This window comes from Eumetopias jubatus, unplaced genomic scaffold (genome assembly GCF_037043125.1).
Source record: "Eumetopias jubatus isolate StellerSeaLion01/CBP00866 unplaced genomic scaffold, mEumJub1_p1.0 scaffold_1, whole genome shotgun sequence".
In the NCBI taxonomy this organism is placed as follows: domain Eukaryota; kingdom Metazoa; phylum Chordata; class Mammalia; order Carnivora; family Otariidae; genus Eumetopias; species Eumetopias jubatus.
This window is the reverse complement of record NW_028274807.1, coordinates 192551325-192567089: the sequence shown is the minus strand read 5'-3', so window position 1 is coordinate 192567089 and position 15765 is coordinate 192551325. Positions and strand designations below refer to the sequence as shown.

The following is a 15765-nucleotide window of genomic DNA, read 5'->3' as shown; positions in this document are numbered from 1 at the left end:
AACTTCCAAACCAGTGCCCTTTCAAATAGTAGCTAAATTCATTAGGGCTGTGGCTGTCACAGCAGGATGGGTGGCTCTGGGGCTGGGCTTGGGACTGTGTTTGGAAGCCTCATCACTGGTTATGCCAGGAACTTTTCTTTGAAGCAACAGCTCTTCTCCTATGCCATTCTGGGCTTTTCCCTCTCAGAGGTCATGGGCCTCTTTTGCCTGATGGTAGCCTTTTCCATCCTCTTCACCATGTTAAGGAGCCCTCTCCACCGTTTATGGTTCTTTCTCCCATGTCTCATCTGCTTTGTATAGTCTTTTTCCTATATATCACCAGGCAGGCTGGGGAAAGCGGTTGGCTCAGGGTTTGACAGAGGGAAGACAAATAAATACTATATTAATAAGATGTTAAGAAAGAAAAAAAAAGTCAGATCAAAAAAGGTACATCCGCAAATCAATGTGATACATTAATAAAAGAAATAACAAGAACCATATGATCCTCTCAATAGATGCAGAAAAAGCATTTGACAAAGTACATCCTTTCTTTATTAAAACTCTTTAGCGTATAGGGATAGAGGGTACATATCTTAATATTATAAAAGCCATCTATGAAAAACCCACAGTGAATATCATTCTCAATGGGGAAAAACTGAGAGCTTTCCCCCTAAGGTTAGGAACATGGCAGGGATGTCCACCATCACCACTGCTATTCAACAAAGTACTAGAAGTCCTAGCCACAGCAGTGAGACAACAAAAAGAAATAAACGGCATCCGAATCAGCAAAGAAGAAGTCAAACTCTCACTCTTTGCAGATGATAGGATACTTTATGTGAAAAACCCAAAAGACTCCACCCCAAAACTGCTAGAACTCATACAGGAATTCAGTAAAGTGGCAGGATATAAAATCAATGCACAGAAATCAGTGGCATTCTTATACACCACCAACAAGACAAAAGAAAGAGAAATTAAGGAGTCGATCCCATTTACAATTGTACCCAAAACCATAAGATACCTAGGAATAAATCTAACCAAAGAGGCAAAGAATCTGTACTCAAAAAACTATAAAATACTCATGAAACTGAGGAAGACACAAAAAAATGGAAAAACGTCCCATGCTCTTAGATTGGAAGAATATTATAAAAATGTCTTTGCTACCTAGAGCAATCTACACATTTAATGCAATCCCTATCAAAATACCATCCACTTTTGGGCGCCTGGGTGGCTCAGTTGGTTAAGCAACTGCCTTCGGCTCAGGTCATGATCCTGGAGTCCCTGGATCGAGTCCCACATTGGGCTCCCTGCTCGGCGGGGAGTCTGCTTCTCCCTCTGACCCTCCCCCCTCTCATGTGCTCTCTCTCTCTCATTCTCTCTCTCTCAAATAAATAAAATCTTTAAAAAAAAATACCATCCACTTTTTCAAAGAAATGGAAAAAATAATCCTAAAATTTATGGAACCAGAAAAGACCCCGAATAGCCAGAGGAATGTTGAAAACAAAAAGCAAAGCTGGTGGCATCACAATTCTGGACTTCCAGCTCTATTACAAAGCTGTCATCATCAAGACAGTATGGTAATGGCACAAAAACAGACACATAGATCAATAGAACAGAATAGAGAGCCCAGAAATGGATGCTCAACTCTATGGTCAACTAATCTTCGACAAAGCAGGAAAGAATGTCCAAGGGAAAAAAGACAGTCTCTTCTGTTGAAGAAATGGTGTTGGGAAAATTGGACAGCCACATGCAGAAGAATGAAACTGGACCATTTCCTTACACCACACACAAAAATAGACTCAAAATGGTTGAAAGACCTAAATGTGAGACAGGAATCCATCAAAATCCTGGAGGAGAACACAGGCAGCAGCTTTATTTGGAATAGCCAAAAGCTAGAAATGACCCAAATGTCACATCTCACCATCAGCCGCAGCAACTTCTTCCTAGAAACATCCCCAAAGACAAGGGAAGCAAGGGCAAAAATGAACTATTGGGACTTCATCAAGATTAAAAGCTTTTGCACAGCAAAAGAAACAGTCCACAAAACCAAAAGACCACCGACAGAATGGGAGAAAATATTTGCAAATGCCATATCAGATAAAGGGCTAGCATCCAAAATCTAACTTATCAAACTCAACACCCAAAGAACAAATAATCCAATCAAGAAATGGGCAGAAGACATGAACAGACATTTTTCCAAAGAAGACATCCAAATGGCCAACAGACACATGAAAAAGTGCTCAACATCACTCGGCATCAGGGAAATCCAAATCAAAACCTCAGTGAGATACCACCTCACACCAGTCAGAATGGCTAAAATTAACAAGTCAGGAAACGACAGATGTTGGCGAGGATGCGGAGAAAGGGGAACCCTCCTACACTGTTGGTGGGAATGCAAGCTGGTGCAACCACTCTGGAAAACAGTATGGAGGTTCCTCAAAATGTTGAAAATAGAGCTACCCTACGACCCAGCAATTGCACTACTGGGTATTTACCCCAAAGATACAAATGAGTGATCCAAAGGGGTACATGCACCCCAATGTTTATAGCATCAATGTCCACAATAGCCCAACTATGGAAAGAGCCAAGATGTCCATCAACAGATGAATGGATAATGAAGATGTGGTATATATATATATACACACACATATATAATGGAATATTATGCAGCCATCAAAAAAACCCAAAATCTTGCCATTTGCAACGACGTGGATGGAACTAGAGGGTATTATGCTAAGCGAAATAAGTCAATCAGAGAAAGACATGTATCATATGACCCCACTGATATGAGGAATTCTTAATCTCAGGAAACAAACAGGGTTGCTGGAGTGGTGGGGGGTGGGAGGGATGGGGTGGCTGGGTGATAAGACATTGGGGAGGGTATGTGCTATAGTGAGTGCTGTGAATTGTGTAAGACTGTTGAATCACAGACCTGTACCTCTGAAACAAATAATACATTTTAGGTTAAAAAAAAAAAGATAGTAGGAAGGGAAAAATGAAGGGGCGGAATCGGAGGGGGAGACAAACCATGAGAGATTATGGACTCTGAGAAACAAACTGAGGGTTCTAGAGGGGAGGGGGGTGGGGGGACGGGTTAGCCTGGTGATGGGTATTAAAGAGGGCACGTATTGAATGGAGCACTGGGTGTTATGTGCAAACAATGAATCATGGAACACTACATCAAAAACTAATGATGTAATGTATGGTGATTAACGTAACATAATAAAATAAAATTTAAAAAAATATATGAAATCTTGCCATTTGCAACAACATGGATGGAACTAGAGGGTATTAGGCTAAGCAAAAATAAGTCAATCAGAGAAAGACAATTATATGATCTCACTCATACGTGGAATTTAAGAAACAAAACAGGATCATAAGGGAAGAGAGGAAAAAATAAAGCAAGATGAAATCAGAGAGGAAGACAAACCATAAGAGACTCTTAACTCCAGGAAACAAACTGAGGGTTGCTGGAGGGAAGGTGGGTGGGGGATGGGGTAACTGGGTAATGGGCATTAAGGAGGATGTGTGATGTAATGAGCACTGCATGTTATATGCAACTGATGAATCACTGAACTCTACCCCTGAAACCAATAATACACTATATGTTAATTAATTGAATTTAAATAAAACAAAAAGATAGCCAGTAATATCAGTTAAAACACCATCAACAGATACTAAAATCAGTAGATCAAGGAATCAAGATATAAATATGTTTAGAATTATTAGAACGAGGGGCACCTGGGTGGCTCAGTCATTAAGCGTCTGCCTTGGGCTCAGGGCATGATCCCAGAGTCCTGGGATCGAGCCCCGCGTCAGGCTCCCTGCTCAGGAGAAAGCCTGCTTCTCTCTCTCCCACTCTCCCTGCTTGTGTTCCCTCTCTCACTGTGTCTCTCTGTGTCAAATAAATAAAATCTTTAAAAAGAAAGAGAATTATCAGAACGAACTAAAATAGGAAGAATTAAAAACTTCATCTTTGGAGTATGTAGTTTTGTATTGAAAGACAGCATATGAAATTATTTTTGCTTTTTATGATAGACCTTTTTGTACTTCTTGTTGCTTCAACTCTTGCTGTTTTGATACAAACACATATTTTTAAAATGAAAGTTACAATTACTTAGAAAAATATAAATGCAAAATACACAGCTCAAAGCAGTATATTATGACAATTGTTCAAGTCCTAGCTCTACCTTTAGCAGTCACATAACAGTCAAGATTTTTGACAATTCTGTTCTCAGTTTTCTTACTCTGAAATAGGAATGGAAAAGTGCATGCCTGGGGTGCCTGGGTGGCTCAATTGGTTAAGCATCCAACTCTTGATTTCAGCTCAGGTCATGATCTCAGGGTTGTGACATTGAGCCCCACATCAGGCTCTCTCCCCCTCTCCCTTTGCACCCCTACCCCCGCTCATATGTGTGCTCTCTCAAAAAAAAAAAATAAGATAAAATTTTTAAAAAGTGCATGCCTTTTAATAGTAATATTGTAAGGATGAAGTCATATATGTAATTACTGCATAGCATATTGAACTGTATTGTAACAACATAATAGAAACTACTTATTGTTTTGTTCTGAAAAAATAAAAATAAATGAACTAAGTTTTGAGCAAATGAAAACAAAAGGACAGATTTTAATAGAATCTCTTTTAAATGTACTGAAATATCTTATAGTACACTTTTAAGGATATTGCCCAGTAATTTCAAAAAGTAGTAACAGCCAATATATTTTATTATCAACAAATAAATTAAAATCCAAAGGATAGTATCACATGCTTTAAAAAAGGGAGATGAAATAAAAGTAATTTGATATTTTAAAAAAGGTTAAAAAAGTAGTAAATAATGGGGAATCCAACAAGAGCTACCTACATTATTAAGCTAAAATTTTTTCATCAGAACATTTCAGATGTGAAGTGAAATCACTTCATTGATCTGTTATTACACCAGACTGCTGTTCACTTGTTCATAGTAAACAGAAGAAGGTTTTCATTTGAATTTTTAAAAAATAAGTTGGGAAGTAAAAGGAATCTCATAATGCACAAGTTTCATTTATTATGCATTTTCTCAAGCATTCCAACCTTACTGAGAAATAACACAAGACATCCAAGTGCTTTAAAATCCAAGGCCTTTAATTCATTTTTCAGTAATGACCATAAATGCCTTCACAAAACTTCTTTTTCACGAAAACAGAAGGCACTAGGCATTACATAACACCCTGAAAGCAGTGATTCCCTCTGATGCTGGTGGAGATAAACATTAAACGGCAGGTTTTAGGTCTTAATGTCCCCTCAAAAAAAAAAAAAGGACAACACTGAAAATCACACAAAAAATTGTTACCAGTCTTTCTCAAATTCCCAATGCAATTTTAAGTTAATTTTACACGTACATAATTTGAAATTAATAGGTAAACCAGTTAAGTATGATATGGTTTTCAACATGTGTTAGGTTTTAGTTAAATACAGTAAATAGGAAGATACTGTTATTATGCTACTTGGCATCCTTTGTTACTCTTTAGCTGTGCAAAATAAACTTGAAATGATACCTCCTGTAGTGGTATAATTTTTAAAAGATCCTTGATATGACACTAACAACTTTCAAATTCTGGTCACAAACTGCATATAAATTGTAAGATTATTAAAATACCCCTTTTTGAAAAATAATAAGATGACCATTTATACCTAAATAAGGTTTCCCAGAAAGATATGAAATACTTTAGCGTATAAAAGTAGTTGCCCCTTTTCCATAAGGACAATGTTGTTTCAGAAAATAACTCATATGATCCAAGGCAAATGATTTCTTTCAAATGCCATATTCTCTCTATGACTTTGAGGTATGCTTCAAGAGACTATATCCATGAGAAAAGGGCACATTTAGGTATAAGACCACAGTTACAAACACAAAGAGGCTTTCTGGGTCAGGAGTGCCCTTAAGAATTGCATTAACAGAAAACAAGAGACAGCTTCTGAAGCCATTTCTTTTACAAACACATACAACTAAATTTGGTTGCTGAGAGGGTAATTCAAGACACATCTGTTTACATATGTGCTATGTCATGTGTGGCTATTTTAAATAGTGGCTTCTGGAGGACACTCCTATTCAAACACAAACCAAGCAACCTTATTCTACCAAACCACAATCTTCTATTTTTGGCAAGGTAGTATTGTTCAAACAAAAAGAAAAAACAAAACAATGACAACAACAAAAACCTATCTATAACAGTGATTTAGGCAAAAGTCCCCATGTCTAACAACAGTAGGGAAAATGTTCTGAGAAATATTAATTTGGGGGGAAAAGACCCTACCAAACAAATAATGCTGAAAACTAATCTTATAATCACTTACATGACTATAACATAAAACGTTTATGAATGCCTTTGAAATGAGAATAGTTCAGTTTAAAAAATAGCTGATTATGAGGTTTACAATTAGAATGTCTCTAAAAAACATCCAAGCTAATTAACTTAAACAGGTTCAACTAGTAAATGGTAAGAAGAAATAAACTCTTCCATAATTAATATTAGATTCTTTCTTGCCTTTGGAGAAACAGGTAAGATTAAACTTGAAATGATATAGAATATAATGAAATGAAACCTACATGACAACTAAAAAAAAAAACAAAAAAAAAAAAACCACACCAGGGCACTACTAATAAACATGATGGGAGGCAAGAAAGGTATCTTTAAGCAGTGATTACTCAGAAGAATGCCTTATAAAATTGCGTATCATAATCAAGTTAAGAAAAAGCTTCAAGACTAGCAGCTGAGCTTTTTGAAACATATAGGACAACAGAAGGCACTACAAAAGCATTAATTACTTCTAACTACCATCGGACAGATCAGTCTTCTTCTTCTTAAGAAGCTAGCCAGTGTGAATGTTATTTTTATATCCCCCTGAGTTTTAACATGATTGGGCAGAGCAGCACCAATTTAAAAAAATATCTGCAATGCCAGCATTGCAGTTTGGAATCACTTACACTGATGGCCCCACAGGTCTCTCATAAGAGCACTTTAGAACATGATTAAAAATATAGAAATGCCTTTCGGTGTTTCAGTATTAAAGTGGAACCACCACAGATAGCCATTTTTAAAAATAATGCACTAAAAAGGTCTGTTTAGTCAGTATAGTCTTTCCATCCTGTAGCTAGCATTCACGGCTATTTTCCACGCTGAGACATCTCCTTTGTGCGTTGGGCTGAAATGTCAGTATGCTTCACGGTGCACAATCCTTTCTGGCTGGAAAATCCTAGCAAATGTCATGTCATGCCCGTTTTGAGCAGTATGCCTTGTAGGTCCTCTGGCAATGCTAAGATAATTGCATCTATGTGTGTCCGTAACTTTTCCATAGTGTCAGGTTTCACAGGTAAATGCTCTCGATCAGCCTGCAACTACAGAAGGAACATTTGGAAGCATTTAAATTACCCTGAGTCTGTATTAACACATTATATTCTCTAAATGAACAATTTTAATGCTCTAATGATTTGGAAAATTCAAACTTACACTAGAATTTAGAGGAACTGTAAAAAAGCAAACAACATGCCATTTAAACAATATATTGCTGAGTTCATAAAAGACTTCTACGTAAATTAATAGATAATACCTATAGATACCATGTGGTATTAAATATAAGTGACAGGTTTTTTTGTAGAGCTCATTAGACTCCCTGTAAATACTTTTAAAATAATATGGCATCATTGTGATCTGCTTGAGTGACTATTTTCAGTCAGATCTACCATCAATTGACCAATCTTAAGTGCTCTCATTTAAAAAGCTACTTCTGTGACACATCATGAACGGTCACCTCAAACATGAGGAAAATATCTTCATGGATCTTTGCTGTTTTGGCTACATACCAGCTTATTTTTTAGCTTCAATACAAGGTCTACTGTTTCTACTTCTGTGTGTTTCTGGGTCCAGAGAAGTAAATCCTACAAGAATAAACAAATCCCAAATCAGTAAATACTCAAAATATGTTTCAAACTGCTCTATTTTAACAGGCAAGGCTACTGAGCAGGAAGGATAGGAAGGAAAAAGAAAACAGAGTATATAACTCAGGTACAGCATTACAGTACAGGAATAATTCTCCACATGACATTCTAACATTAATTAGATAATTTCTGACATTAGCTAGAACAACTAATAGTTGGGAAATAAAACAAAATGTAAGGAACTCCTTTCTGAGACAGCCCTTTTAGATCAATGAAAAAATTACAACTCTAAGTATAATACTAACCCCCATCCCTACTAAGTAGTAAGTACCTTAATTTATAAGGAACATTAACAAATTAAGACAACCGTGAACATGAATCTATTACTGGCTGTATACTTTGACATCTACAAACAAGCTCTTCCTCGGCTTATTCGTGGTTTGCCTTCATTGTATTCCTTCTCTCACAACCATAGTCACTGGAAGTTTATGATTAGAAAGTTCACTTCAAGGCTAGCCCATCTCAAGCTAAATAAAGATGAGACTATTCTTTATATTTTCACAAGGAGCTCAATTTAAAATAGTCTGGTGACACACTATAGATTAAAAACAGTCAAAATACAGGAAAAAAATTGTTAATAGTAACTGGAAACATTTGAATCTTGATTCTATCCAGGGGAATGCTAGTAAATATTTAACCACCAGTTCTCTAGGAAAAGTCTCTGGTTTGTAGCATTTGCCAATGTGGTATAATACTCCCACTGTAGCCAATTTCAAGCTACCAACCTGAGATCACTGAATGCAAAGTTGGGAAGAGATGTACACAGCTCCTGTGGGTCAGTGTAAGCAGGACTCTAGCTCACTGCTGGCCTCATTACTTAGCAGTGATGCAATCTGAAGCAAGTCACTTAACTTATAATCCTTAGGGGTCTCATAATGCAGATTATAACACACCTACTTCAATGAATTGTTGTAAGGATTAAAAGACATTATCCATCTAAAGCACCTACACAGTCCTTGACACACAGCACATGATCTAGAAAAGTGAGGTATTACTTATTTACAAAGTAGTGGATATGGGTATAATCTCCCAGCCTCTAAGGATAATGTTATCTTTATTTTCAATAGTTGTTAATCATCACATAAACACACTGTTTTCTAACCTCTTCGCAAAGAGCTTCTAAATGGAGTGCCTCCAATTTCTGGGTCATTTCCTTCCGCCGGGTCTTGAACCAACCATCAAAATTTGGAGATTTTAGAAAATGCCTATAAAAATAAATTTTAAAAAAGCAAAGTTTGATTATGACTTACTTCCTCTCAATACCTTTCCTACCAATAGCTTGGAGAACCATGTGAAACAATGGAATTTTTATTTATTTATTTGAATTAAAAAAAAAAGGTAAGTTTAAGTCCAGGGTTTTTTTTAAGATTTTATTTATTTATTTGACAGAGAGAGAGAGAGATAGCAAGAGCAGGAACACAAGCAGGGGGAGTAAGAAGGAGAAGCAGGCTTCCCGCCGAGCAGGGAGCCCAATGCGGGGCTCAATCCCAGGACCCTGGGATCATGACCTGAGCCAAAGGCAGACGCTTAACGACTGAGCCACCCAGACGCCCTATTTTGTTTTTAAATAAAGCTCTACAGGTGGGTGAAAAAGAAGGGAAAAAAAAGACCAACCGGTAAAGTCCAATCCAATCGCCTTTTATTCTAGAGGTCAGCTGAGGTCCTGTTTTCTCAAGTGTCTTCATAAATTCTTCTGGAAGGAACTGTCTTAATTGGGGTGGACTCTAAAAATTAGGACATACTGATTTAAAAATAAGAAATGGCTATACTCCCAGGAGTTAATTACAGTTAGAGAACTCAAATAAGAATTTAACTGAATAAAGTTATACCTTCCATGGAGAGATACTTTTCTGCAAAGGCATCAAGCTTGCCACATATCTTTCCTGAAACCAAAAAAAAAAAAAAAAAAAAAAAAAAAAATCAATCAAAGTTAGGCATTCTTTTTTTTTTTAAGATTTTATTTATTTGTTCATTTGAGAGAGAGAGAGAGAGCGTGCAAGGGAGGGGAAGGGGAGAAGAAGAAGGAGAGAGAGAATCCCAAGCAGACTCTTCATTGAGCACAGATGTGGGGCCCAATTCCATGACCCTGAGACCATGACCTGAGCCAAAACCAAGAGTCAGCTGCTTAACCAACTGAGCCACCCAGGTGCCCCAAAGTTAGGCATTCTTACCTAGAGGGTCTTCAAAAACACATAAACAGACCCCCCTTAAAAGAAATGGGTTTATAAGTTTTTCATCACATGCTCTTTCAATGCATATGCTTTCAGCAGCAATGCATCACTTCCCATAACAGACAGAGCAAAATTTAGATTGAATTGAGAAGTCAGATTTTCAATAAGAATTTAACTAAATCTTAAATAATTCAAGGGACTGCATATTTTTATTGATAATCATTAACCCTACTGGGTGAGTATGTGCCAGAAAATGTACTCAACATTTTATATGCATGATCTCTTTTAATCCTTGCAACCATCCCGTGTGGCCATTATTACTGGAAAAGAGGCTTTGAAAAGCTAAGTAAGCCGCCCAAGGTCACATAGCCTGAACCTGAATTCAGGTCTACTTGACTTCAGTCCATGCCCTTAAGCAGTACAGTAAAGTTCATTTCAAATCAAAGAGATTTAAATGCAACAAAATTAATTAACATCCATAGACCAAGAAAGAGTATTCTGCCTCAAAATGTAACAGCAAAGATCTCCAGGTTGCTCCCATATGATATTCATAGATAGATTACATTAATAATTACATGGAATCTCTCTTGGATGCAGTCTCCAGACTAGGACCATATTATGTACTGTCTGATACTGTAAGGGCATCTTTTAATATTTTAATATGCTATTCTACTGAATTTCATAGAATAACCCTATCATCTAGTCACTTATTCCATAAATACTGAGTGCTACCAGATGCCAAACTGAAGAAAAGATAATGAACAAGACAGATAAGGCCCCTGTCATCATGGAGTTACTGGTCTCATGGATATCATATCAAACTGTGCTCAAGAAAATAGTATCAGAGGGCCACCTGGGTGGCTCAGTCGGTTTTGGTTAAGTGTCCAACTCTTGATTTTAGCTCAGGTCATGATCTTAAGGTTGTGAGATGGAGCCCCACATCAGGCTCCGTGCTCAGCACAGAGTCTGCTTGAGACTCTCCCTCCCCCTGCTCGTGCTTGTTCTCGCTCTCTCAAATAAATAAATAAATAAATAAATAAAATCTTTAAAAAAAGTAGCTTTGAAAACAAAAAAGGAAATAATATCAGAAAGAAGTTCCAGGTTAACTTTGTTTTAAGGTGTAAAATGCAATAATTATGTAATATTTCACAATTATCTCATTTAAGATTCACAGCAACCCTGAAAGATATTTAGGAAAAGTGGAATTAGCCACATTTTACAGATAAAGAAAATGTGAGTCAGAGAGGAAGTGACTTGCCAAAGTTACACAGTTAACATTAGAACAGAGTCCAGGTCTCCTGCAAAGGGCTCTATTTTTAATCACCAAACACATGAGCAGGCAAAACACATAAACTAAGGTTTTTGTGAATGGGGAAAACATTCATAATCCTTCAACAAATCATTAAATTAAACAAATACCTATGTTAACTTACTAATGGAATGATGAAGCTTTGTGTCAGTTCCAAAAAATAGCGTCGGAGAATAACACTTTGAGCCTCAGAAGGACGTTTCTGTTGTACACCCTTAAAAGAAAAAGCAATGAAAACCTACATTCTAGTGTAAGAAAGAATATAAAACAAAGCATAATTATAGTAGTTCAACTGATATGTAAATACACACTTTTACTTGACTGAAAATCAAACCCCTAGAACTTCACCTTGAATTTAACCTGAAGTTCATTGTGCCATATCCTGTGAAAAAAACCCTTAGCGCAAAACATCACGTTCATTCCACACTTAAAAGTATCAGTTTACATTGAACTGTCTTTATTTCACACTTGCTGTATGAGTATTATTTACATTTTCCAAAAAATGCTAACCATCCCCTGTTGGCTGCTAAACTACCTCATGGAAAAGTCCATTACTTTTTCACTATAACTCTCAAGTTTCTAGAAAGACTGGCACTAGTGGGTAGCTGCAGCTCCACATTTCAAGCCCATAATTGTTGCTGCTTAGGCTTCTGATTTTTGTGAAGCTTTGGTTCAAAAGAAAGACCTCATTTCACATTATCACACATAAGGCACATACTCCCTAACTGGATATTGCTTACCTGCACAAGGAAATTTAAATTAATAATATGAACAAGGAATTACCTTCTGTAATTGTTTTATGATCTCTTCATCTCTACTTAGATATGGCTTATAAGAAGTATAAACTCCTAAGAAGTAAAGAAATACGGTAAATAATAAGACCCAAGTACCCACATAAATATATATTTAAAAGTTAATAAAAATAATAAAATATAATAATAAAAATCAATACCAGGTTTAGAATCCAGGGTCTTTAGGTTCTTCAATTTTTTCACTTTAACTTGCTTAGGAATTTCACCTAAAGGAAATATCATAAGGACTCATTATTATTCGAGTTTTACATATTACAAAACTGGAATTTTCTAAGATTAATAATCCACTGACTGTTTATTACTTAGTCAGGGATCTTGTAGCTAAAGTATTCTTTTTAAAAAAAGTTTACTTCTTGGGGCGCTTGGGTGGCTCAGTCGTTGAGCGTCTGCCTTCGGCTCAGGTCATGATCCCGGGGTCCTGGGATCGAGCCCCGCATCAGGCTCCCTGCTCCACAGGAAGCCTGCTTCTCCCTCTCCCACTCCCCCTGCTTGTGTTCCCTCTCTTGCTGTGTCTCTGTCAAATAAATAAATAAAATCTAAAAAAAAAAAAAAATTTACTTATTTATTAGAGAGAGAGAGAGAGAGAGCAAGTGTGCACGGGGGAAGGGGCAGAGGGAGAGAAGGAATCTCAAGCAGGCTTCACGCCCAACACAGAAGCCCAATGCAGGGCTTGATCTCATGACCTCAGCTGAAATAAAGAGTTGGACACTTAACCGACTGAGCGACCCAGGCGCCACTGAAGTATTTTTCTTAACATCAAATAATATTCAAGAGTTTATTCCTGGTATTTTAAAACTGGATAAATGCTGGATTATAGCATTACAGAAAAAAATGTGTAAATTATATAAAATGGGTATTTGATCTTTCATTAATATCTATCATTACTTAAAACTTTTCCCTTTGTCACTTAACTTGTAATTTAAAATCTTTGTGCCAAATACATGCAATTGAAAACCTATGTGCCAAATATTAATAAAATACCCTTGAAGAGTAAATGGAATTGCAAGCAACTCTTAACAGTATTCAAAAGTTTTTTCCTGACACCTCCCAAAATTCTGTTTCTGCATTATAGAAACTTACACTGCCACCAGGTGGTGACAGTGTGTGTCACAACCACAGACCTGAGCCATAGATGGACAGGCCTCCTGAGCAGGTCAGCTGCGAACAATTTGCACAGCATATGCTGTGGTTCTGGTCTTGGAGTCAAAAGAAGCTACAATCTAAACGACCCTCTAATCAGCAGAAAAATGCCTCAAGATAACCACTTAAAAGTGTCATAAGCACACTAAACAGACCTTTTCTTTTCCTTTCTCCATCCTACCTCTAAGTGTAAGAGGACCTAAGAACTGAAAGACAATCTAGAGATTATCAATTCAAGGCTCTAAATTGAAAACACATTTTTCATTAAATTGTTATATACATCTAACTGCTAACTACAGTTATCTCTGGGGGTGGAATTGTAGGAACACAGAGCATTTTCACTTGTAATCTTAAATTGTTAAAAAATTTTAGGGGTGCCTGGGTGGCTCAGTCGTTAAGCGTCTGCCTTCGGCGCAGGTCATGATCCCAGGGTCCTGGGATCGAGCCCCACATCGGGCTCTCTGCTCCGCAGGAAGCCTGCTTCTCCTTCTCCCACTCCCTTACTTGTGTTCCCTCTCTAGCTGTCTCTCTCTCTGTGTCAAATAAATAAAATCTTTAAAAAAAAAATTTTTTTTAAGAGCATGTACTATGGTAAAACAGGTATTTCTGTAAATTCTCTACTTTGAAATAATTTCAATCTTACAGAAAAGCTTTAGAGTAATAAAGATGATACTCTAATTTTATCAACTGCCCCAATAATAACTTTAAACAACAGACCCTTGTTAAGAAGTCACTGTCATGTACACACAAACTAATATTTTCATCGATTCAGTAAATATTAGTAAATGCAAGATACTGGAAGTAAAAAAATAAAACTAGTTCCTGTAGTTCCTAGTTCTCAACTAGTTCAACTAGTTCCTAGTAAGACAAATAGAAATACATGACAATATGCAGGATATGTGCTGGGATAAAATTATGAACAAGATGCTATGGAAACCCAAAAGAGGAGGCAAAGAGGAGTTAAAAAATTATTTCTGTACTTATTTTCTGTTTCCTTCTGCTCCAAGTCACAAAGAACTTGCAATTGTTCTATCCACCAATACTCTTTATTAATATATTATATTCTGAAATTCACTGTGCAAAAAAGAACCAAGTATCAGAGAGAAGAAGAATTCGGCAGTAGGTTTCATATATTCTTTATATTCAATATGTTCTGGGTAATAATGAAGATAGGTTGCAACCATGTCTGTCTTTTTAAAAAGGGAAAAGACAAAAATAAACCCATGCAGCAATCTTCACTCACACAATTCCCCTCTGATTCACTGGATTTCATCAGGTGTAAGATGCATACTGATCTCTAACCCTAGTCATCGTCATTGTTACACCATAGTATGTAATAGATATAAAGAAAATTAATCATGAAGATACACTGCCTATTACAAAAAAAATTTTTTTAATGAATATTTGTCAGATGGCTTTGGAAAAAAAAAACAGGTGTCTGCAATGAACCCAAGTCCCATCATTACAGATATTTATTTTAATTAAAAATACTTATTCAGGGGTCCCTGGGTGGCTCAGTTGGTTAAGCGTCTGCCTTTGGCTCAGGTCATGGTCCCAGGGTCCTGGAATCAAGCCCCATGACGGGCTCCCTGCTTGGCGGGGCACCTGCTTCTCACTCTCCCTCTGCTGCTCCCCCTGCTTGTGCTCTCTCCCCCCGCAAATAAATAAAATCTTAAAAAAAATACTTATTCAATGTCTGTTATGTACAATGCACATTAGAGAGGGGTTTAACATTACTAAATTAATAGTCATAGCTACTGCACCTCTGTATATGGGCACTAGAATCTTCCACATTTAGGCCAAATATTTTACCTTTAGTGAATCAATTTTACCTTTAGTGAATCAAACTCAATTTCTGGTCAGAAATTATCAGTTTATAATTTGATCCAATATACGCTAATAGAATTAGTTTCGCTTTGAGGAATATTTGTTAAGTACCATCATCTTAATATTATATTTCTCCATTTAACAGAATTTGGAACTAAAACTAGGTATAATCCAGAAGAAATAATCCTTTTTATCAGGAGGAATGATCCCTCTACAGGGTTAAAACTAAATGTATACTTCTGGTAAAGTTATGAATCTCAGGTTTGCTGTGCCTTCCCTGCTGGTCCTGCAGAAGATACTTTTTCTGTAGTTCTACTGACCCTCTGAGAATTTTCAAAGACAGAATCCTAAGAAGGGCTGTTGTGTTTCATAACTTGTGCAGCATATGCAGTGGTCCTGGCCTTGAGATCAATGGGCAGAAAAATGCCCCAAGATATATACCCAACACTCATAAATTAAAAGATAAATGGATTGGGGCGCCTGGGTGGCTCAGTCGTTAAGCATCTGCCTTCGGCTCAGCCTGCTTCTCCCTCTCCCACTCCCCCTGCTTGTGT

The 15765-nt window shown here is 36.9% G+C and overlaps 1 protein-coding gene across 2 annotated transcripts in view; it reads right to left on the bottom strand.

The window, feature by feature from the left end:
- Positions 1 to 5077: 5077 nt before the first annotated feature.
- Positions 5078 to 15765, bottom strand: part of DENND6A (DENN domain containing 6A) — a 55762-nt gene continuing 45074 nt past the window's right edge. For both annotated transcript variants that reach the window (XM_028110398.1, XM_028110399.1), the window contains exons 13-20: positions 12385 to 12450; positions 12216 to 12280; positions 11557 to 11646; positions 9782 to 9835; positions 9567 to 9676; positions 9055 to 9157; positions 7818 to 7892; positions 5078 to 7352 (exon numbers count right to left, since the gene is read on the bottom strand). In XM_028110398.1, the coding sequence (XP_027966199.1) occupies positions 7221 to 7352; positions 7818 to 7892; positions 9055 to 9157; positions 9567 to 9676; positions 9782 to 9835; positions 11557 to 11646; positions 12216 to 12280; positions 12385 to 12450 (695 nt within the window). In that variant the 3' untranslated portion in view covers positions 5078 to 7220. The remainder of the gene's footprint in view (positions 7353 to 7817; positions 7893 to 9054; positions 9158 to 9566; positions 9677 to 9781; positions 9836 to 11556; positions 11647 to 12215; positions 12281 to 12384; positions 12451 to 15765) is intronic.